Genomic DNA, 26001 nt, shown 5'->3' with positions numbered 1-26001 from the left:
TGCTCTCACTCCAAATCATCAGTTAACTGAAATCCTTGCAAACGCTGAAAGCAACTTAGAGCCTTTAAAGCATTTCTGCATATTAAAATTCGTAATTCAGATAAGAACTTAATACGCATAAATATCCTCATACTGTTATGTGCGTATACGCAACGTGTTTTCATGTATGAAATAAGAAGAATAACTACTTTTGCTTCTCGTTTTGTTTCTGTATCTTTATATTTCGTTAATTATTATTGCAAATACGTTTATTATGCGTTCATTCATTGAAAAATTATAGCTATTTATGGCATCACAGTTTAAACAGACACTTCCGACTCATTCAATTCACTATAGTCGCGTACGCGCATACCCAACTGCTGACTTTTGACAAAACAACTTATCTGACTTTAGCAGGTTTTGCCTTTAGATTAATAAATCACGACCTTTAATAGAAAAATTTAATATTTGTATTCAAGTTTTAACTAAAGAGGATTCCTGAGCTAAGACAATGAATGACTAATGGTTTCAATATTGCCTTAGAACTCAGCAATTCAGTGCTTAACAGGTAGAAAGTGCTAAGTCGACATGCACATGCGAGCATAACTGGCTGCATGGAGATTTTGTTTTTTAAATATTAAGTTAATAAATTAATATTAAATTTAAATAAAATTTTTATTTTGCAATTTTTGTAAATTTATTTTAATTTTTCAATTATATTCATGCATCAACCAAATTCTAATAAAACTAACCTTCACACTTTATAGAGGGTGACGTAAAATGAATAATATTAATCAACCTATCGAAAGATTTATAATTTTTGCCAATGGCGTTGTACTGAGATTGACATTTGACATTTGTGAACTAGACAGCTGCAGTATACAAATAGACAGGTAATGAAGCGCGTAAATGTTAAAATATAGATTTTCATCACTGAATATCACGTTTTTTTTGTTAAGTAAAAAATTATTCAAAATTAAAATTCATGATTAATTTTGCGCCACCTTGTTCATAATTTTGAAAAATTTAAAACTTTTCACCTAAATATTAAAATTTTCATACTATAGTAAATTTTTAGAAAGTGTTTGGGAATCTAAAAAGCGATTCATGAAATTCTAGTACGACAAGTGGAAAATGAAAAGAAGTCGCGTTATTTTTTTAATACTTTTCTGAATTTTTTTTCTTGCTGGCTACACTTAAGTTTCTTGTAAAAGAAAATGCACAATACCCTTTGCAAAAAAAAATTAACAAAAATCTAAGCCAGTTTTTATAAATTGCACTTCTTATATGAAAAACTAGCTGTACCCGGCGCGTTGCTACGCCAACAACTAAAATAAATAAAAAAAAAATAACTTTAAAGAAAAATCAGTACACAAATATTCAATTCATTCTAAACCATTTCATTGATTTTGTTTATTTCGAAAAAATCGGTTGAAAGAGGCAGAAGTTGCTACGCTTCAGCGCCACCTGGTGGCGAGTGGCAGCAATGAGCATATTCTACAAACCTTCTCCGTGGAAAAATACATAAATATACCAATTTTTATAATAGCGTTTAGAGTTCATCGAGGACATATAGACAAACATTCATTTTTATATATAAAGATAAACGATCCATCTCAACTTCTCACAAATTCAAATTCAGAAATTATAGCAAAATTTGCGTTCAACTGAAATAGGGCAAGCCGCCGAGTGCAAATATCTATGAGCTTCTCAATGTAATGAACTTCAAAAAAAAAGAAAATGTTATCCAAATTTTCTTTCGTTTAAGGCCTCTTAAGGCATTATTTTTATAATTTCTGTTTTTACAACTCAAGCCAGTTAAATCGTGCGTTAATTTTCTCTCCACTTTATCTACTCTTTGTCTTTTCTTTTATGAATAAAATTTGTTAATTTATCTTTCTTTCTTTCTTTCTTTTCTACGAAAACTTACGAGTGAAAGTCTTTCTCTAAATTAGGAATGTTCAAAGTGTTTTGTTTTTGTTGTTGTTTTTATTTTTTATTACATTTATATTGTTGTTGTGCTATTGTCTTTAAGCTGTTTTCTTACAACGCATTTCTTCCGTGTTGCTCACTTCGCGGAACTTGGAAGTTATTTGTATTTCATTAGGTGATGGAGAAAATGATAAAATGTGTTATAAAAATATGTAATTTTATGATAACAATGAAACAAAATAAAAATGTAAAGCTTAAAAATAAAAATGTATAAAAAATACGTTCAAGTACTGAATAAAATAAATTAACAAAAATTTACTGCAGAAATGCAAAAATTAAATGAATGAAAATGAAATAAGTATTTAATTGATGATGAATGAAATATTCACTAAAAAACTACTTGAGTTCCTTTAATGAAATAAGTCGGCCATAAAAAACTAGATGAATAGAAATTAGTGACCAATTAAAAACCAATTAAAATTTGTACATCTTCGTTTGCCCTCAACTGCTATCAAATAATAAAATAATAATATAAGCAATCGAGAAGTACCAAATTTAGTATTTCATAAAAAGATTGAAAGAAAAAAAAAACTTTTTACTTATTTTATTGAGCTAAATATAAATACCTCATGCCGCCTTGACTTGGAACCCGCAAGGAACGAGAAGAGGAGGCAGACTATTGATGACTTGGCGAAGGACTACCGGCAATGAAACTCGTTTAATGAACTGAGATGTATGTCTAGAAATAGAAATGTTTGGAAAACTTTTGTTGAATCCTTAAGCTCCTTAAAGAGTATGGAATAATTAAAAAAAATATAAATATTTGGGAAGCAATATACCAAATGCATATCCGTAAGCTCGGAATTTTTTAATAAAAAATATAATTTATTATTAACCCTCCTTTGCGCACCCAGGTTTGACCAGAGCTTCTTCGACTTTGGACGTGAATTTAACATATTTGTTTTATAGCTAATGACTTGATCTTCCAAGTAGCTTTCTAAAATTTATTTTTCTATTAATTTATGGATATTATTTTTTTTTTTATTCCTTGATATCTCTTATCAAATTAATAATAAATAGTTTGTACATGAAATTATTTATATAGTTATATGAGGAAATACCGCTCTTAATCAGAGCATAGGGCGGAATCAAACTCAGACCAACGTGAGCGATCTTTTTCGAATTTCATGCCAGGAACATCTTGATTGGTATTCCGCGTGTGTTTATCGCATCTAAGTTGTTCCTGGTCATCCTCTTCTTCTGGAGCCTTGTGGATTCCATTCTAGGGCCATCTTTGCGATGTCGTTGTCTTCTTTGCGCAAGGTGTGCCCAATCCAACGCCGTTTCCTTTCTTTGATATCAGCTGCAATGGGCTTGCATATTGAAATATTTATGGATATAACCTTTTAAAAAGGATCGTCGAATAGGACGAAAAAATGCCAGACTTGGGTGCACAAGCCAAGGTTTTAAAAAGCGTTAAAAAATTGCAAAAAAAATATTTTCTCGAAAGTAAGATTTAAAGGAGACACATACTTGCAGTACACAAAAACGATAGAAAATTTAGCTATACTTTGAAACAGATATATACCTATGAAACCGACTCAAAAACTTTAGCTGTGCGACTAAAGAAACTTTTCAGAAAGAGGTAACAATCACAACATATGTATACCTATGAAACCGGATTTTTTTTAGAAGCCGAAATACTCTACTCCTATACAAAAACGGGGGGTTTTCACGATTGTTCAAAAATCGTAGAAAACTCAGCAGGAATGAGATATCAAGCAGAGCCGTCGTAAACCTATGAAACCGGAATTTTTTCTAATGGAAAAATATGCGGCTATTATTTTTGAAAATAGTTGAAAATAATTCATTCAATAATTTATTAAAAAAAATAAGTCCATTATTATTTGAAAAAAAAACATTTCGAACAATCTTTTTAAAAGAAAAATATATTTTGATTGTTCAAAATAAAAATGAATACACTTTAAATGCATACATTCGTATACCTATGAAACCGGAATTTTTTTCACGAAGAGGAATGCGCGACTATTATATGAAAATGGGTGAATATATTTTAAAAGTAATTTTCTAATATAATATAGGTAAAAAATATACTACTATTCGAATATGGCTAAAAATATTTTATTCAAAATACTATTTTAAAATAAAAATGCCCTTTCAATGCTTAAAATAGGTAAACGCTTCAAATGAAACCACTCGAAATGAGATAACAAGCACAACAGTCCTATACCAATGAAACCGTATTTTTTGCTATGAAGAGAAATATGGGTGAAAATATTTTTTTTCAGTAATTTCCTAATAGAAATATATTAGTATTAAAAAATACCAAAATATTTTTTTTTTAACAAAATTTTGAAATAAAAATAAACTTTCACTTCTCAAAATAGGTACAAAACACCTAAACTTTCTCGAACCTCATTTTTCTATAACTAAACTCTTTCTTATACCTAAATTTTCGTCAAATAACACCGAGACTATTATGCGAAAATGAGTGAATATAATTCATTCAGTCAGTTTTTAATAAAAAATATGCATTATTTTTCGAAAAGTCAGAAGAATATCTTTCCAAAAATGTTCGAAAATGATAGAAAATTTAGATTTGCGTAAAAAAGAACTTATTGAATTCAGTTCAAAGATACGTAGTAACTATATGAATAACAAGTATATACCCATGAAACCGGAATTTTGAAAATAGTAGGCAGCGTTGTATTTAAAATAATTAAATTAAAATTTTTTTTTTTTTTTTGAGAATCTAAGAGTACAGTCATGTCATGTACATACATACATGTGCACTAGGCCGGGTCGATTTGTGGGGAGGCAAAAAAATCGCCCATTGCTCTGTGAAAATCATATTCTAGAGATCAGAATAAGAAACTTTGCCGAAGGAACCATACCTCTAAAACGAATTCGGATGCCCCCTAATTTGTGTCGAACTTTTTAGTTTCTTTTCTCATGTAAAGGCCAAAAATGGTGATATTTTGAAATGATTGTATGGGGAACCCCCCAGGGGAGTTCCAGGGGGTGTGCCCCTTGGCATGGGGGTGGATCGGCCGTCCAAAGTTAGTAGGGGTCGGTCATACATTTGGACTCGATTGGAGCACTCTAAATGGGTCAAAGTGGGATTTTTCGTTCGACCCAAATTGGGGGGCATCAGAATTCCTTTTAGGGGTATGGTTCCTTCGGCAAAGTTTCTTATTTTGATCCCTAGAATACGATTTTCTCAGAGCAATGAGCGATTTTTAAATCGACCCGCCCTAATGTGCATATATACAAAATAAAATTTCAGGCAAATTTATTTTAGCTCCTTCAAAATATTACCCGTCTGAAGCAACACACATGTGCCAACGTTTAACCCAGTCTTCCATGCACCCCTGGTAGGCCGACGAAGGGATGGCCTTCAGCTCCTTCGTCGCATTCTTTTTGATCTCCTCTATCGACTGAAATCTCCTTCCACGAAGTGGTAACTTCAACTTGGGAAACAAAAAGAAATCGCACGGGCCATATCAGGTGAATACGGTGCTTTCATGATGGTATTTACTTGGTATTTGGTCAAACAATCCAGCACAATTTGGACTAAGTGCGATGGCGCGTTATCATCACGCAAAATTCGAGAATTGTTTGCCCACATTTCCGGCCGTTTGCGACATACAGCATCTCTCAAACGCTTCAAAACTGATAAATAATATTATTTATTGACTGTCTGGCCCAATGGAAGCTGCTCATGGTGCACTACACCTTGGCAATCGAAAAAAAAAACAGTCAACATCACCTTCCCGGTACTTTTTGATCATAGGGTACATACGTAGATGCCAAGCCTCAGACTCTTTCTTTGAGCTAAGTCTCTCAGAGAGCAAGATTTCCCTCCCTTTTTATAAGAAATAAAATACTGTTCTGTAATCTATCATCAATGAAAGCCAGAAGTAATCAATTGGAGCTAAGCCTGGTGAGTTTATCATAGTCAGCATTTCGTTTGCAGAACAAAGTGAGTTAAGTTCGATTAACTGCTCTCGTTAAAATATACTTCCAAAAACTTCACTTGGCTTTAGAATTTTAAATAAAAACAGAAAAATGAAGCAAAGTACAAAAGCCCCGAATTAAATTAAATTTAATATGAAACTGTGAAAGAGCTCTTAGAACGATCTCTATTTTCCAAACATTCTTTTTATTTTTTTTTTATATATAATATTTACCTATGTAATAATAAATAAAAATATACATATCAATACACGCAATGCGCATAATTTTTATTTCCTGCATATTTCGTAAAAATTTTTGGTCGTTTTTATCGCCAGCTTATTTTAATTTAGTTCCATTAATTTTTGCAAACAAAGCACTAAATTAATGTTACAGGCTTTCAAATATAGTTCTACATAGGCACAGACGTACGAATGTGCTTACATTTATTTATATGTGTATGTACGGCACACCTGTATATTTTTAAGTACGCATGTGTGCGTGTGTGTGTGCGTGTGTGCGAAATGTATACATAGAAATGAAATATGCTACCAGATAATGCAAATAGTAAGAATAATTAAAAGCAAAAATCATACAAATTTTTATTCTCTAAATATGCGGCTATATAAATGAACTTACCTGTATAAGAACATGCATATGTATACCCATAAATATTTATACACATACGCATACGTATACACAAATTTATGCTGTATTTCAATGGGCAATAATATTATTTTATTTTTAAGGTCAACAGGAAAACTGTAGAACTTGTCTAATGAGTTTAACTAAATTCGCGCGAATGTCTAGAAGCTTCATACCAAACGTACACACACGCACACCCACTGCTAGTTTTGTTAAAGTCGTCTTTGCTGTTGTTGCTAGGCTATTTTGTATCTCTCTTAGCTAATTTGTATCTCTCTTAGTTAATTTGTTGTTTTCTTATTGTTGTTGCACAAATTTTCTAAGCAGCATTACAAATTTTGCGAATTGCGCACAACGATTTTCGGTTGTTACTCAGCATATCTCTATGGAGTTTTGAGAAAACAACTTAAGTTGACTTACCACTTTCTGTTTGTGAAGCATTAAATTGCTGAATTTTAATGAACAATATGAACTAACTGTGAATGCTGCAAGCTCTAACTTAAGAGTTTCTTTGATCTGAATAGAACTCAAATATTGGATTGTTTTATGAGAGGGCGGACACCGTAGTCGAATGGGTTGATGTGTGACTACCATTCGGGCGTGCATAGGACCGAATTTCCGTGCATGATACAGCAAGAAAATTATAGAAAAAAAGTGTTTTCTAATTGCGATCGTCTGCCGGCAAGCAATGGTAAACCTCCGAGTGTATTTCTGTCATGAAAAAGCCCCTCATAAAAAAAATTGCCGTTCGGAGTCAGCACGAAACTGTGGATCCTTCCATTTGTGAAACATCAAGATGCACGCCACAAATAGGAGGACCAATTATATATTTATTTTTTATGTTTTTTATGAAAGTTAAGAATTTTTAAGCTAAAAGCAATAGCCATTAAAGTCATATAAGTTTTTTTGTCAAAAGTCCATCGATGGTATAAAATACAATATATCTTACAAACTTATATTTTCAACAATTCTTTGTGATCTTGTCTCAATCGATTTCAAATTTCTCCTGCATTATTTCGAAATTTCTCATTTGATATTTTCTCATCGAAACCCACTAAGTTCTATAAACACTATTTTTGTTTGATGAAAGAGTAAAAAATAATTAACATAATTAGTAACCATTTTCACTAACTGTCATGTCCGACCGACTGACGCAAATCCTCCTGTCATTAGGCAGAAGGGGCTGTAAGCAGCTGTTCGGACTGATGACGGGCCACTTTCAATGGGCGAAGCACATGGAAAAGGTAGGCATCTCAGACAGTGCACTCTGCCTAGCAGCGCGGAGAGGAGGATTAGACGGCGGACCACTTTCTGTGCTTTTGCTCAGCCTTCACTCGAATCAGGCTTGAGCTCTTTGGCACTGAAGCGACCATCTTGGCTCCTTGCCGCCACAAGATCTACTCAGATTTCTTCGGAGGTCGAGTAGATTTAAAGAAAATTAAAAAGGAAGCCCGAGTGCAATACAATGAACTTAATATTGTCTGTGTTCTGTATTTGCTAGTCTGTCTCGACAAAAAAACAAAGAAAAAAAAAAAACTATTTTCACGGGTAACATACACAGCATATACCAAAGCGCATTCACTTTTTCACTTGCCACTTTTTGCCATTATGAACTCTTGGGATTTCGCAAATAACAGACGTTTACTGCTATGTCTAGAATTCAGCATCGAAGATCTCCCACAAAGCAGTTGTTCAATTAATCTCCACCTAACAGGAGGATATGACGCTTGTAAATTTAATACCGTTGCCATTGCCTCAGGGCCCTTGAAAGGATTACAGATTGAGGGCTAGCTTGATAAGATTGTCATCCTTTTCTATCAATTTATGGAATCTACCTTTTTTAGATTGCGTTTTTATTGCCAATAAAGCGTCATAAACAAGGTTTTGGAAACATCGAATTATTCTGATTATTATGATTGCGCGCTCTGCCCTAGCGCAGTTATTTCTATGCCTCATACTTGAAAAGCGTAATGTATTTTTTTTGTTGATATGGACTAAACTGAATGAGACGAAAAAATACTCATTGGATCTATTTTCACCCTCCAAAAAAAAAATACAAGTCAATATTTCCTCATTTGGCTCCATGCAAGGTTGCCAAAAAAGTTAGATATAACATAAATCCAGGTTTCAAGCTTTGCGCTAATTAGAAAAATATTTTAGTTTTGTAACCCATTGAATTTTGGTATTAAAAAGTGCAAATTTGTAGCGGCTAGAAGATCCCATTGATTTTTCACATTTCTGAAGTGAAACTTCTTAGGCGTCGATGGGCGAGCGAGAATGGAGAGTAAAATTTCAAGGCCATGCAATGTTTTGGGCATTTTCGTTCCGCGAAAGAGAAAAAAGATATAACGTAGAGGAAAAGGAGAGAGAGAGCTATACCTTATATATATCTTAGATACACTTTAGGCTAATTTTCCTGAGTTTTTCCTTGTGGTTGCTAATTTCTATACACTGCCTACTTTTTGGCGCTTGTTGGTGCAAACTTGTAGGAAATATATTTTTGGTGCCTACTTTTTGGCGTTATATTTCCTTGGTGCCTATTGGTGGGGGCATTTTTTGTTCCCAATTTTTTTCGTGTTGTTTTGTTTATGCCTACTTTTTGGCGCTTATTTCCGTTTCCTTGCTAGTGCTTGTGCGTACTGTAAATTGCTATCCATTCCGGCGTCGGATTTATTGGTATTGTCTTGCGGTAATTTGTGTCGTTGCAGTGGTCCTGGAATAGATGCGTTTGTGCGGGTGATAAATGCTCGGAGTTGTGCGCTTTGTTGTCACGCTTTGTGTCCGGGGTTTACCTATACCGGTCGACCCTTCTCCGTTTTTTGTAAATTTTGTCTATTTGTATTCTCTGCAAATGTTGTGAATCTATTTAGATATATATTCTTTCTCTCTCTCTCTCTCTCTCTCTCTTATTCTCTCCCAGGTCTATCCCTCTTTCGTTGTCTGCCTTGAAAGTTTCACTTCTGTTATGTGTACATAGTACTGCGTGTAGCGTCTTTTTTTTCTTTGTTTTTGCAGACGGTGTAAACTTTTGCTTTACGGAAAGTTTTCCAGAGCTGCTCAGAAATTTGCATAATGAAGTTCTACAGCGAACGTAATACCAAAAAATTCATTAATAAAACTCGCTCGAAGTTTTCTTAAAGTTAGCGCAAGAATTCGTTGATTTTTTATTAAATATCTAACTTATACGGTTAGAAGGAATTTTTCTTAAATTTTCAATGATTTATGTCCAGCATTCTTTATATGGAGCAAATGCACAGGACCATCAGTAAAAAAAATTCTAAAACATCAACGCGAGCTACTACAAACTTGCGCTTTTTTATATTGAAATTCAATGGGCTTTAACTCTGCGTGCTCGACATTTTTCTAAAAATTCTGTGTAAAAAATGAAAATTTTTGATGCAGATTTGTTGATTTTTGTTTCAATTTCACGAAGCGTAACTCGCGCACTCGAAAGTTTTCTAAAAATTCTAATTAAAATATTAAACATTTTGATAAGAAGTTGTAGACTTTTTTTTAATTTGAGCAAAACGTGAAGTTTTAATGGGCTATAACTCTGCGTATTCCACATTTTTCTAAAAATTCTGATTAAAAAATTTGAAATTTTGCTGAAAAGTTGTTGAATTTTTTTTTGTGTAATTTTCACCAAGCGCGAAAATTTAATTTATGTAGATTTTGTAATGAAATGAATTATATTTTCTTAAAACCAAAAAAAAAAACACTAAAATAAATAAAAATTAAAAAAAAATTTAAAATTAAAACAACAAAATAAGAAAAAAATAAATTGTCAAAACTTGTCATGAAACTCACTTTATATTAGATATATGTAAACGCACCATTCCATTCCATGCATATCTACGCATATTGCAATGCTTATGTTTCACAACAATGCCCACTAAGAATGTGACAAATATTGTAAGTTAATAAACTTTTAAGTATTCATTAAGGAAATATAGATACATAAATGCATACAATGACTTACATTCACACAAACTACATATTTGTTTATGCCTATGCAAATACCTGAGTAAAATTTATGCATTTTCCTAAATTAAATATCAGGTTCAAGTTGAACATTTTAGTGGGTGTCGTTGATTACTTTTAGGTATGTGAGAAATATGATGTGTAAATAAGTATGTATGTATGTTTGTGTATTTATGTATATACTGCATGCATGTATGTATATATGTATGTATTTATATACTTTATGTATGCATGTATGCACTGTAAGTGTGTATGTTGCTATTTATTTAAAATGCAAGTATTTGTAGAAGAATTATGCTTTGGGATGTGCTCACTCAATTAGTAGCAACATAAAAATATTTATTGTGGTGCGATTTTCAGCTGTACGTGCGAACTTTTTACAAATAAAAGCAACTTGTGAATATTTTTTTTTATTAATCAATATATATTAAATATTTGCCTTCTGCGTGTTACACAATTTCGCACGCTTTTTCAAAGCATCACAAGAGCTGTCTACTTTCCATTTACCCATTCCACAAATTTTGCTTAGCTTTTTTTCTCAGTGGCTTGAATGTGCTCAACTCATTCTCGATATTTTTTCCTTTCAACGCCAAGTGACATTTCGGCAATGAATAATAGTGGCGAGCTGCCCAATCAGGTGCAACAAAATACATGTTTTGCCTTTTTGTCTGAAGTTCACGCACAACTCTTGACCGATGAGATGGTATATCCTATGATCTGAAAGTACCAGAAATATTTAAATAAAACAAAACAGAGTTAAATTGTAGGCAAATTTATTTTATCTCCTACAAATATTACTATATGACCCGTCTGCAGCAACACACATGTGCCAAGGTTTAAGGCCGGCGGGCCAATTAGATGTCCTAAATTCAGTAGTTTTCGCGAAGCGTTGTAGGATGAGAAAAAAAGCAATTAGCCAAATGAAGTTTTGGGGATAGTTTAATATATATTTGAACTAAAAAAAAAAAAATTTGTACAATCTCCAACAATATATTGTAAGCCGAGTTATCAATAGATTCCCAGAGCGCCTGTATCCAACTTCTGTACAAGATACAACTTGCAATTTTCATCTGAAAACAAAAAAAAAAAAGATTATTAATTTTGATGTAATTATCTTCGATGTGAACTAAGAAACACGTAAAATTCGAATTTTTGGGGAAGGTAGAAAAAAAAAGTGGTTTTTCAAGGAAAAAAAAACTCTTCAACTGGGTAAAAAAGTCGCTTAAAAAAAGTTTTTGGATGTTTTTTTTAGTTCACATAGAAGAGAAAACAATACTGAATATAACGCATTTTGAATGAAATGGATAGCTCGTTTAGTTTTTTTGCAATCGTGTACATAAATTTGGTAAAATCGTGAAAATGAAAAGCCGAGAAAACGCGCTTCAAAGTACAACAATAAGCGCACGGTTGCTCGACGCCGCACTACGCTCGGCTCTGTAGCTCTGCAAATACTTGGAATTTAACTCTGAAAATTTGTGTCTCATGTTCTTGAATATCTAAGCTATTGATTTCAGGAAAAAAAAATCGATTTTTTTGACCTTTTAATTGGCCCGCCGGCCTTAACCCTGTCCTCCCTGCGCCCCTGGTAGGCCGACGAAGGGATGGTAAGAAGGCCACCTCTCCTCTATCGACTGAAATCTCTTTCCACGAAGTGGTAACCGCAACTTGGTAAACAAAAAAAGGCACACGGCGCCATATCAGGTGGATACGGTGCTTGCACGATGGTATTTACTTGGTGTTTGGTCAAATAATCCAGCACAATTTGGGCTCGCTGCGATGGCGCGTTATAATCATGCAAAATCCAAGAATTTCTGCCACATTTCCGGCCGGCCAGGTAGGCACTAATGATCCGACGGCGCTAAAAAGTGACAGATGTGTTGTCTTACCAACATAAGAGAAAAATATGGGCCGGCTGCCACGTGCGCAGTTCGTTTAAATTAACCATTCCCGGTACTTTCTGATCATAGGATATTGCGCGCAAAAGTAGCTGTTAATTTCTCGTTGCGTTTGTTTTTTATTTATTTATTTATTTATTTATTTAGTCAATAAGCAACAAAAAAGTATGAGGCTACAGTTCTGCTAAATTGAATATTTTCTCTAAATAAAAATAAATAATTCGCGGGTATATTTTTGTTAGCTGTTTGGTCGAGCTCTTCCTCCTATTTGTGGCGTGGATTGATGCTGCCCCACATATTTTCTTTCGTATTAGGTAAAACAAAATTCGTATTATCTTTGGCTTTTTCAAACGACTTTTCTTGGCATAGCTTCTATCTGGTGGCCTTCATTAAGGGGTTAGGTGTAGTCAGAATTTTCAAAAAATTGGTTTTTTTTTGCATTTTCTTAAAATATAATATTATATCTTAAAAATATTGTGTGAAAGTTTGAAGTGCATCCGACAAATACTTTTCGAGTTAATCTACAACTAACAAAGGGCGCTCGAAGCAAAACTTCAAATGCGTTTTTCTCAAAACTATGTTTGTTGAACTGCTGATCATTGTAACTTAAAAATCGCTTGGTAGATTTCAATAAAATGTAATATATATTGCTTTTGAAAAACATAAAACAACTCGTGCCTGATCGAAGGATTTTTTTTTAATTTCTATTTTTTTAAACAATGAATTCTCGGTTTTTTTTCTTGAAAATCTGAAAAATATTTCCTGAGGCCGCCATATTGTTATTGTAAAAAATTGAAGGTACTTTATTTTGTGCGCACAAGTGTACGCGTATACATATACGATGGACGGACTATGGAGCTTCCTCTCTATAAACAATTCCTTTTTTTTTGTAAAGAAATTCATTACCACAAAAAACAGACTATAAAGCTTCCACTGTACGAGTATAAAATTGTTTTTGTTTTTGTAAAAAAATGCATTACCACAAAATAAGGTGTTAAACATATTGGACGGACGCCTCGTAATTTGATACCACCAACATAATGGTGTAACAGTTGGCGCCAGTTATTACATATTACAACAACAATAAAGGGAATCATGCATGTATAGTATGTATGTATGCAGCTGCATGCATGAACGAAGTAAAGAATATATGAAAGGAAACCAAATAGTGAAAGAATTGCGCTAAAAAGGACACATGAAAAAAATGTATTTTAGCCTCTCATGCATCTGTATATATGTATGTTTGGGCAACAGTTGTCAATGTCAAGTAGCTAAAATTTCATTTGCTGCACAAAACCACTTGGGCGGTGTGAAGCCGGCAATGCTTACCTTGCAATACTTTATTATGCATGAAATGATTGCTGTGCGCTTTTTAGGCTTGATTTTTAGCACTTTTTGAAAAATGAAGTATTGTTTTTTCTTTGTTTTAGTTTTTGCGATTCTTAAATTGCGCTAAAAGCGCAGGGTAAAGAAGTGTTTTAAGTGTAGTGGTGCCTTCAGTGAATACTGAACCGTCATCTTTCTTGTTTTCTTCAGGTCTTAAAGGTTCAAGTGCATTGCGAAAATTGAGCTGCGCCTGCCAAAGTATCCTTGAAGAAAGTTTATGCTGCCGGTTATTTTCTACTAGAGCGTGGGGCAATAAACAAGTATTTTTTCATTTACAAATATCAGGCTGCGACTTCTTTTGTGCAAAGTTGAGCGCGCTTGAGTCTGGAGCGCACTTAGCAACATGTTGCAGAAGTCGATTGTGAAGAGAGGTTTCTTATTTGATATCAGTTACACTTGCCGACAGAAATTTCAAGTCAAGAATCAGATTAAGCTTTCCCAAAGGCTTTTCACGTACTGAAGACGTATCTGAGGTTTTGTTTTCGTTTACGTTGGGGCGGATTTTTACGCGGCGGGTCCCAACCCAACGCATAACCAGATATTTTGTCTCGCTTTGTAACTTTAGCTCGATCACGAACTGATGCTCGGAAGCTACCCCAAATCACATAAACGGTTATCGCGCCAATCAAAAAGACAAGAATACGTATCTGAACTCAGAATTCAGAAATCAGCGTGTCAGGTAAATTCAACAGAGTATCAAGTAAAGATCTTTTTACGCTTCAATATGTGTGTTTAAAGCGAAAGTTCGAGATTTTTTTGCGAATTAACAAAAGAAGAAAAAACAAAATCGTAATGTTATTTACATAACCTCAAATATAACCAAAAATAGTGCATTTTGCACTTTTAAGCCAAAATATTTAGAAAACTTGTCTCGTACTTTCACCAAATCGTGTTTTCACCAAATAATAAAATGAATTCCATTCGGGCGACATGACCCATCCAATGTAGCCGCTGAATTTTTATCTGAGGCTTCGTTTTTATTGGGCGGAATTTTTTATGGCGGGTCCCAAATCCAGCGCACAACCAGCTATCCTGGGTTGCTTCGCCTTCTCACAATTGCTCGCTTTGGAACGGGTGTTTGCGAGCTACTCATAGGGTGCTTGAGCTAAGCCCGGCAGTTTGGAGCTGCTTGGACCATATGCAGAAGAATCGGCCTGGCCACTGGCCATTTTACCCACTTACGTGGACTTCTATATATGGAACCATTTTTCCATGAACTGTATGAGCTTTATGACGACATAGACATGGCGCAGCGACCAGCGTTGGCTTGGTCATGTCGTCCGAATCTAAAGAAATGCTCCGGCTCTGAAAATATTCGATGCGGTACCAACTGGTTGTGGTAGAGAAAAAGGAAGTCCGCCTCTGCGTTGGAAAGATCAGGTGGAGAAGGTCTTGGCTTCACTTGGTGTGTCCAACTGGCGCCGGTTAACACGAGAAAGAAACGGATGGCGCACTTTCTTAAACTCGACCAAAATCGCCTAAGCCGTTGTCGCGCCAATCAAGAAGTAGAGAAGAATAAAATTAATTTATTAATCGAAACACAAGGATTTTATATTTTAATAATTCCACTAACTTTAAGCTCTACTTGTAATTAACTATGAACTTCTAGTAATTTAAACATATTTTCATTTCATTACTTACATTTCAAATATACTTCAATAAACTTCAACTAATTCGCTCTTCTCTCCTTCCCTTCCCCTCTCTCTCTCTCTCTCTACAGGAATTATGACACTGAGCCGTGGCCCGTACAGCGAGCTCGATAAAATGAGCCTTTTTCAGGATCTAAAACTGAAACGACGAAAAATCGATTCAAGATGCAGCAGTGATGGCGAATCAGTAGCCGACACCTCCACCTCCTCGCCCGATCTACTCGCACCGATGTCGCCGAAAATGTGCGATACGGGCGGTGCTGGTGCAGGCGGCGGCCATGGGGGCGGCGGTGCGCTCTCCTCGTTGCCGTTGCCCACCGCCGTCGTCACTTTGACGGCCACCTCCACCATTGCACCCGTCTCAGCTTGCTCAAGCAGCAGCAGCAGCGTGTCAACTGGCACCAGCAGCACTATCGGTCACAATGTGTGCGCGCCAATGCCACCAAGCGCCACCACTACGGTGGTTGTGTCCGCCGGCAAAGCAGCAGCAGCTGTGAAAGCTGAGCAAAAGCATATTCAGCAGCATCAGCAGCAACAACAACAGACTGAAATTCACTCGTCCAGCGGCACTGTTAGCGCAGCGGCCGCCTCGTCTGTGATGTCACCGCCTCCAACCACAACTGTGCGCATGTCACCTGCACCGGCGACTGATCTAAGTTTACCAGCAGGGCGGCGCACGCCCAGCAATGTCACACCTACACGAGCCACACCAACACCGCCACATAATAATGGCAATGCGAGCAGTAGTTGCGGCACGAGTAATGGTGGTGGTAGTAGTCGCGCGTCACCGGATTCAATGGATGAACGTCCGTCTACAACTACTACAACAGCGGGTGGCACACAGATGTCCACAAATGGTGTGCATGGAGCAGGCGCCGTTATCGGTCATGCGTCGAACAGCGCTGGTGGTGAGTGTATCCCAGGTTCAGTGAGTGCCGAATGTGGTGTTAGCAATTTAAGTGTCATACGCTCAGTGAAAGAAGAGCGCATCGCTGCCTCGCCCACTAAAATGCTATCCTATCAGCAACATCAACAACAGCAGCAGCAACAGCAAATGCAATATCAGCAACACGCACAGTCTGCGCCCCCACCAACACAGTCCAAAGGTCTTACGCAGTCGCAACAGCATGTCACAGTGCTGGTGACGCCGTCGCGCATAAAGTCTGAATTGTCGCCTCAACAGCAACAGCAGCAGCAGCAAATGCCGCCGACGTCGCTGCAACATTTCACACACCACCCAGCCTACTCTACATCTGTCTCTACTGCGACCGCCTCAGCTATATCATCCTCCGCCACGGTGACCACAACAAGCAGCGCCAGCACGTCATCAATGCACGCCAGCTCACCTTCGCCTACGCCATTACCCACATCCGCGGCTGCGGCAGCAGCGGCGCATCATCAACATTTACATCACCCGCCACCGCCGATTGTGCAGACGCATCACTTGCATCAGCAGCTCACACAACCGCAATTGCGCAAGAGTAGTCCGCCGTCAGGGCTAGGGCTGCCGCAGCAACATTTACTCAACCAATCTATGCAACATTTGACGCAACAGCAACAACTGCAGTTGCTCCAGCAGGCTGCGGCAATGTCGCAACGTCCGACCCAAATGTCGCCTAATGCAATTAGTTCGTCGCCGAGCGCGCGACATCAGTCTAGCGCCACATCACCACATCAGCATCTCCTGCAGCAACAACAACAGCAACATTTACGGATCAAGAAAGAGCCCGCGCAGTTACTTTCTGCCGCCGCTGGCAGCTTGTTGGGTAGCAGTGGTGCTGCGCAAAGGCATCTACACTCGCCACTTCACCACCACCCATCATCACCGCAACAACAACAACAGCAACCACCGCAACTGCCACCACAAGCGTTGGGTAATATTGCACAGCTCATACATCCGGCGTCACTGCAGTCGTTGCGCCATCCCAATCGCGATGCAGCCATACTATTTCGCGTGAAGAACGAAGTGCATCAGCAGGTGGCGGCAGCGCAGCTTATGCAGCCTGGTGCTGCTGCAGCAGCAGCCGCGGCCGCACAACGCATGGTTTGGGTGTCGAATGCGCGCATTAACGGTGTCAAGCCGGAGGTAATAGGCGGTCCTTTGGGTAATTTGCGACCAGGCGGTCCGCCGCAATCACCTTCGCCACATCACTCTTCATCCTCCTCTTCGTCACAGCTATCGCCGCAGACACCTTCGCAAACGCCGCCGCGTGGTACGCCTACCGTCATCATGGGCGAAAGTTGTGGCGTGCGCACAATGGTCTGGGGCTATGAGCCAGCGCCGCCTACTGCAGGGCCATCACCTACGCATGGCGGTGGCAACAGTAGCGGCAGTGGTGGTCTACACCAGACGCCACCCTCAACGCCACAACATCACCATATGCATCAGCAATTGCAGCACCAACCACCCTCCTCTATGTCATCGCTGTCCCAACAATCGCATCACTCATCACAGTCATCACTGCAGTCGGCCTCTTCGCCTTCGGCGGGTTCAATTACGCCTACACACACACCTGGTCCGTCGCCGCAGAACAACGAGGAGGCGGCACAACTGTTGCTCTCACTTGGCCAGACGCGCATACAGGATGTGCGACCACGACCACACCAATTTCGTACACCCCACGCGCTCAACATGGCACGTCTGTGGGAAGGCGATTTGTCGCAGTTGCCGCCCGGCCAGATTCATGCGCTGAACTTGAGTGCACAACAGCAATGGGGTAGCTCGAATGCGACGGGTCTGAATCGTGGATTGGATGTACCGCATGAGCCCACGGACGAGGATGATCAGCCGCTTGTTTGTATGATCTGCGAGGATAAAGCCACTGGATTGCATTACGGAATCATCACGTGCGAAGGGTAAGAGGAGTGGGTTTTCAAATGAAAGATTATGTTATTAAATGCATTTCGTTTTTGTTACAGTTGCAAGGGATTCTTTAAGCGAACCGTGCAGAACCGGCGCGTCTACACCTGTGTGGCCGATGGCACTTGTGAAATTACCAAAGCACAGCGGAACCGGTGTCAGTATTGTCGATTTAAGAAGTGTATCGAGCAGGGCATGGTGCTGCAAGGTGAGTTGAAGGACTGATTAGATTAGTTAGTGCCATGTGTAGGAGGAAGAGGTAAGCTCAGAACGAGTAGGAGTTGGAAACTGATAACTCGGATGAAAACTTAAAAATGTTAAGAAACAATCTTAGATAGAAGACATGTGGTACTGAAGGTCGGTTTAAAGTATGAAGAAGCACCTAATTAGGTGATAGTTGCCTTTTTTAGGAGTAGGACTCCGAACTGGGCAGCGAAACACTACAGTAGGTACTTGCTTCAAGCGCACGAAGTCAAAATTGGTAAAAATGTTGATATGGTATCTTTTTTCACAGACTATAGAGGTTCGTCCTTCATAAAATGTAGGTAGGAAGATGTGGGGACTGACTTTGATTCGCAGAGCATCAAATGGCCTCTTAGATAGGGATAGATTTAATACGAACTATGGACGAAATAGGATTTGAGGACCAATTTCAGCCAGGGACTATCCAGCTTTAACTGGCAATACATTTGGATTTTTATTTGAAGACAAGCAGCGAATCACAAGCCCAAGCACTTCGACGTTTGTCCGTTGAATAGTTCAACTTGAGTTCTTCACTTTCAGTTTTTTTATTTTATTTTATTTTATTCATTAATTTTGTCTCATCATCCGTCTTGCCAGCCGTTCGAGAGGATCGCATGCCGGGCGGTCGCAACAGTGGCGCCGTCTACAATCTCTACAAGGTCAAGTATAAGAAACACAAAAAGTCAAAGCAACAGCAGCAGCAACAACAACAACAACAATCGCAGCAACAACACATGCATTCACCACACCATCAGTCGCCACTCTCCCCGCATCATCAGCAGCATCTGCTCTCGCCACAACAGCATCTGCATCAACATCAACAACAATTAGCGGCAGCAGCTGCCGTCGCTGCAGCGGCGCAACATCAGCATTCAAAGTTGTTGAGCGCCACGTTGGCGCAAAGTGAAGTGAAGCCAATGTTCTTCGGTCCCTCCATCAAGCAAGAGCATCTGCAACAGCAGCAGCAGCAGCAACACCAGCAACATCAGCAACAGCAACAACAGGCAGCGCAACTGCATTCGCCTCACCAGCAGCAGCTACTCTCACCTCACCACACGCTACATGGCTCGCCGCATGGCGCGCTACCGCCACACTCATCAGCTGGCACGTTGCACAGTCCGCTCTCACATGGACCACCCTCAATGCCGGCACACACCTCCTCCTCATCCTCGTCCTCATCGTCGGCGTCTTCGGGTGGCAGTAGTGCCTCTCAACAGCCATCGTCACATCATGCGCTCCACTCGCCGCATCATACGCTCACGCATACGCATCATTTGCAATCGAATGCGCCACATCCGCCGCACACAACACAACAATTGCATCAACAACAGCAACAGCAGCAGCAGCAGCAACAGCATCAACAGCCGACGCAGCTGCAGGAAACTGCCATCAAACTGCCCTCGCATTTGGTTAACGGTACAATACTTAAGACTGCACTCACGAATCCCAGCGAAATCGTGCATTTACGTAATCGGCTCGATTCGGCTGTCAGTTCGTCGAAGGATCGGCAGATCTCGTATGAGCATGCGCTCGCCATGATCCAAACGTTAATCGACTGTGACGCCATGGAAGACATTGCCACACTGCCACATTTCTCCGAATTTCTCGAAGACAAATCGGAGATCAGCGAAAAGCTCTGCAATATTGGCGACTCCATTGTGCATAAACTGGTGTCGTGGACAAAGAAGCTGCCCTTCTACTTGGAGATACCCGTCGAGATACATACGAAGCTGCTGACGGATAAATGGCATGAGATACTCATACTGACGACAGCTGCGTACCAGGCGTTGCACGGCAAACGCACCACGCCCCGTACCGCGACACCAGGCAGTGGTGGTGCCACAACGGCGCATGCTTCGTCCACCACCAGCTCCAGTGGTCGCTCCAGCGTTGGTGCGTCACCACATTCGCCTGCCTCTGCGAATCATCATCACAATCACCATCACGCGCATCATATGAGTAGTTCACCACATGCGGCGAGCAGCAGTCTGAGTTTGCCACACCAGCATCATCATCATCATCAAATGCATTCAGCCGCCACACCTCCGCCACTACAAAAGGACGATCCCGAGTTTGTGGACGAGGTGAATGCTCACCTTAATACGTTGCAGACGTGCCTCACCACGCTGATGGGTCAGCCCATTGCCATGGAACAGCTGAAGTTGGACGTAGGTCATATGGTGGATAAGATGACACAAATAACAATCATGTTTCGACGCATCAAACTCAAAATGGAGGAATACGTTTGTTTGAAGGTGTATATTTTGTTGAACAAAGGTGAGTAGTATAAGAGCAAGAAGTGACGAGTTTACTCCACTACAATAACAACTAATCTCATTTGTTTCTTTTGCTTGCATTGGATATTTTCCATTTTTAGCAGAAGTGGAACTGGAGAGCATACAGGAGCGATATGTGCAGGTGTTACGTACCTATTTGCAACACTCCTCGCCGCAGAATCCGCAAGCGCGACTAACTGAATTGCTGTCACACATACCGGAGGTACGTTGCGTCATAAAGCGTTGGATAAATATAATTTTCGGGAGCTCTCGCCTTGAGAAGGTTAAGTCGGTAATATTGTAGACATCTCTGCCGGTACATCTAGTGATACGGTTGGGCAGCTTATGAAGCCACAGATATCTACTTCCTCCACTGAAGCGGAGGGCTTAAAAGAGATAGTTATTGGCTCTTTTTTAGCAAAGTTTCGGTAAAGTCCTTTAGGATGAACCCTCAGATGTTTCGTGAGACTTTCAGTAACTATGTAAAGTTATAATTTCTGGCTCTGCCTTGTTCTTACTGATTATAAAAAGATATTTGTGAGTAAATCTCTTAACATTACTAATATTATTAGGCCATAGTTAACTGATACCTCTATTGTAGTCGATTGTCCTTAACTGCGAGCCTCCTGGGTTTGCGAGTCTTATGAGAGCGATCTGACAATTTTTCACTCCTAAATTTTTCGCAAAGCTCGTTAAGGGAAACTCTATACAGTTTCACCTGTCTTTTTATCACATTGTGGTCAGAGCGTTTCTGGTTCTGTTTAGTTTCTGTAGATCCTACAAAGTTGTTATGAGGAAATCCAAGCGATTTCAATCCATTCTTTCTCTCACTCACAATCCAGTTTAATAGTTTTTGGTCCTTCTACGTTCGAAATCAGCTACAAAAGTAATTATGAAAAGCACTGTGTGTCTTCCGATCAGATTGATTTTAACAATTATTGAATCTCCTTCTTGTTCATATAACGCCTAGAGAAGAGTTCTGCGCTGTTTCCCTCGCCCTTCGATTGCACTGAAGAAGGTCTGGTTTACAGCTTCCACCAAAGGGAAGGAACTGAGTTGTTCCGCGTGTTCCCCGATCGTATTGGGAGTTAATAGTTTCTGCTTCTGCGTGGTTCTTACAGTTTCTATGGTGGTATTTGTAGAGAACTATGAGATGTTCTAAGCACCTTTCAATCAAACTGTGGTCTAATAGTTTTTGACCTTTCTTCGTTCGAATGCTAACCATAAAAGTGGTTGTGAAGGGCCCTGGGTTACTGCGAACACCTCCCTTCTACTAAGTATCCCATTCTGATTAGAAGAGCTGTGCTGTGTTTTAGTACTAAACTGTATGCATCTTTCTACCTCCTTTAGAAATAACTTCAAATCATGAGCTTCTAGCAAGGTTTCAGTCAAAAGAGGTCAAAATGTTGATTTGCTATCATTTGTCGCAGGCTGTACTCGTAGTTTCTCTACAGACAACGAGTAGATGCGCGGATACATCTACAAAGGCTGATACAAGGAGCCCCAATCCATTCCGCGAGTCTTCTTATAACCCTGCGGCCAAATAGTTTGTGCCTCTATTTAATTTTTAAAGCTTCTATCAAGGGCTTTGTGAGGGGCTCGGAGCCACCCCGCATGCAATTCCATCACAATGTTACCTGATTATTTCTATATTGCTTTCAAAGACTCTACAAAGAGCGTTGGGGGACATTCGGAACAAACTCTAACTTGATAATTTTGTCTTGTTTTTTAATGCTCCTCCAAGTAAACTTGTTAAGGGGCCTTAGACATTCCACGTGTTTTTCTGTCGCAGAGGAGCGCTGAGTGTCTTCTTAGTATACTGTGGCTAAATATTTTGCGACCCTTTTTCATTCTTAAAGTAAATATCAGACCGCTCCACATACTTTTCTATCTTGCTGAGGGTTTCTGGCTCATTCTTGCTTGACAGCTTCTAAAAAAGGAGCTGTTAAGGACACAGAGCAGATCTGCGAGTACTTTAATCGCGCTGTTAACTGCGAGTTTTTTGTCCTTCCTTGATAACTAAGGTCGACTTTTGAAAATGAAATGCGAGTGGTGTTCAACTCTGCGATTGGTATTGAAATAATTTTAAAATATTTTCTCTCTACCCCATCAGATCCAAGCTGCTGCTAGTCTATTGCTCGAAAGTAAAATGTTCTACGTTCCCTTCGTTTTGAATTCGGCCAGCATAAGGTAGCAAATGCTTGAACGTGGACTACTGCCGATCGATGATGATCCACCCAGGGGGTGTATGATGATAAAGCAGATGCCGCAGCAACAGCAACCGCAGCAGCTGCAGCCGAAACATGACGATGAAGATGAGCAAGAGCAAGAGGTAGAGCAACAACAACAAAGCAATCTAATGAAAGCACGACGACGTACAGCCACGGAAATGGCAGAACGCTTGCAGCGGCAAAGAGAGGCAACAGAAAAGCAACAAAAACAGCAGCAACAGCAAAACCAGCCACAACAACATGAACCCCAACAGCAGCAGCAACAGGCAAGATTTAGTTTACCAATGCTGGAGCTGCCGAGAATCAAAGTGGAAACCGAGCAGCAACATCAGCGCTACTCAATGGATGAGGACGACGATGACGAAGAGGAAGAGGAAGAAGAGTTGCGAAACATTGAGGAAAACCAAAAGCAGCAGCAGCAGGAGCACAAATCCGTAGAGGAGTCTACTACGCGATCGATGGTACGCCTTATAGAACCAACCACTTCGATATTGAAGACTTCATTGCTGGCCGGCGCTGCAGCAACATTGGCGACGCTGACAGCAGCTGCGGAACAGGTCAGCCGAACGTCGCTGTCACCACAAGCGCAAAGCGACCGATCAGCAGCGGGTGCGGGCGCGATTTCCGGGCACCGTTCGCCAACGGCGGGCAATAGTCTGATAGAGAGTAAAAGACTGCAAACAAATCAACAACAAACACAACAGCAAGACCCCCGTGAACATTCCGCGCCCGCAATGACATACAAATCGATATTGCAGACAGCGCTTATGGGCGAGCGACCGTCGAGACCACAAACGCCACCGTCGCAGCCACCATTATCGCCGGCTGCTTCAGCGCCAATTATTGTGCGAGCTACCGGTGTGCAACCAATACCCCCGCCGCCCCCGCCACCGCCTCACGTGCTGAAAACGGCTGTGACACTGGCGAGTTTGAGTGAAATTGCTGCCGCGCGGCAGCAACAGGAGGAGGAAGAGCGCCTTTTGCGCGAGCAACAGCAACAGCAACAACAACAGCATTTATTATTACAACAAACACTGCCATTGAAGAAGAAGAAAAGTTTTCTGCAGCAAAAGTTAACAGCAACATGCAACATGCTGACAACAGCAGCAACGATATTGCAGCAACAGCAGCTGCCCCCACATGCAGCACTGCCACAACAGCAACAGAATACCATTACCATACTGCCAATTGGAGCCAACAACAAAACCAACACTGCCATGTCGGCTGCAACAACCGTCCCGACAACAAAAATCGTGTTCAATAATGTGATAGCGAACGCGGGTGGAGCCAGCGTATTGCGCTGCGGTGCGACGACAACAGCGTCTACTGCCGCAACATCAACAACAACAACTACAAGCGCTCGCACAACAGTCTCGTGCCTCAGCAACCTACGCTCAACCACAGCGGCGGCAAGCGGCAGCAAGGTGGCCAGCATTAGAGGCTCATCCACTGCTGAGCACAACAGTGCCAGAAATTTTGCTAGCACTTCAAAAAATGTTGCCTGCAATATCAGCGCGGCGAATAGCTGTCAAGCGATAGCCACGCAAACAATTAAAATACCAACGGTGCGCACCGCCACAGTGACGACGCAAACGCAAACGGATGAAATGCAATCAACAGCGGCAACAGCAACTTCAAGTGGCGAACAGCACGCGCAACAACAACAGAGACCGTACGCGGCCATATCTGCTAGTAGCCATGTAATTGCGCGTAAGCTCAGCACCGCCTTGCAACAGCAGCGCCAACATGCTGCCACTGCCGCCACCAATACGTCCGCAACGTTACTTTCGCTGCCGCTCCAACAGTCCAATATGGCACGCCGTCCCTCGCCTCAACGCCAAACCACTGCCACATTAGTCACTGCCACAACGAACGCGGCCACTGCGAGTGTCGCTCCGCCCACAACCACTGTCACAGCCACAGCCACCGCTGCCCCAACCTCCACAGCTGTTACTGTTGTTGTTTTTAAAACATTGTTACCTGATGACTGAATTAAATAATTTTTAATTGTTAACAAAGCAAGAAATGCTAACAAAAATATGAGCTTTGGCAGAAAGCTTACTACGGTGTGAGTCTACAAGAGAAGTTTCCACTCGAAACTCCATGTTAGCGGTTTTGTTTTATACAATTATAGGTATTCGTTTTTGTTGTAGCATTTAAGTGTCGCACCTTTACTAAACTATGCACTTGTCCTAGTGTGAAAGCCCTTTTCTTCTGCTTGGCGAACACAAATCAAAAAAGTTTTCTCAATTGATAGCGTTTTTTGAGCGATTATTTATTTTTTGGCCTTTCAAGTGAAGTTATGGGCCCGTAAATGATGCGTTTTAGCTATGCAACATAATAAGGTGGCTTAAGGAAAGCTTAGCCGAAAATTCTGTGAATGACAATCTGGCGATGAATGAAAGCGTGTGAAAGCAGCTGTGAAAGCTTATACAGTGCATCATAAGAGCTTAATAGTGTTACTGCAGACAAATGTAAGTAGATTAAGATAGACGTTGGAATCAATGGAATAATTCAGTAAAATTTCTAGATAGCTCGAACTTAAATTTCCTTATTTCCCATATTTTTACAAGTCAAATGATTAAGGCACTAAGCTTTTAATTAAAAAGGATTTTCACTTTTCTTATTTCTTTTTGGAAAATTCTTCTTCTTTTTCAAAGCTTCTTTGCCGATTTGTTTAATTTAAATTCTCATTATTTTTGTATTTTATAAAGTTTGTTTGGTACTATGTTTTAAATACGCGACTTTTAAATACAAATAATTGCTAAAATATTTTTTTGGTTATTAATGTGTTTGCTTATGCTGAATTCGTAAAAAAAAATTTTATGTAATTTGAAATTTTTAATATTTGTTAGTTGCGTTAGTTTTTTTTAAACAATTTTTGTTTCATAAATCTTTAAACAAATTTATTATGATATGGTAATACATTTTTTTAACATTTTTTTAAGC

The 26001-nt window shown here is 39.7% G+C and overlaps 1 protein-coding gene across 1 annotated transcript in view; it reads left to right on the top strand.

Annotated features, from left to right (window-relative positions):
• Nucleotides 1–25791, top strand: part of LOC128858866 (hormone receptor 4) — a 67902-nt gene extending 42111 nt beyond the window's left edge. The window contains 5 exon segments of the mRNA XM_054095411.1: nt 15514–18298; nt 18362–18510; nt 19143–20822; nt 20923–21044; nt 22935–25791. Coding sequence (XP_053951386.1) covers nt 15514–18298; nt 18362–18510; nt 19143–20822; nt 20923–21044; nt 22935–25043 — 6845 coding nt within the window. The 3' untranslated portion in view covers nt 25044–25791.
• Nucleotides 25792–26001: the final 210 nt, after the last annotated feature.

This window comes from Anastrepha ludens, chromosome 3 (assembly GCF_028408465.1).
Source record: "Anastrepha ludens isolate Willacy chromosome 3, idAnaLude1.1, whole genome shotgun sequence".
In the NCBI taxonomy this organism is placed as follows: Eukaryota; Metazoa; Arthropoda; class Insecta; order Diptera; family Tephritidae; genus Anastrepha; species Anastrepha ludens.
The sequence above is the reverse complement of the archived record's forward strand: the minus strand, read 5'-3'. Positions and strand labels throughout refer to the sequence as shown.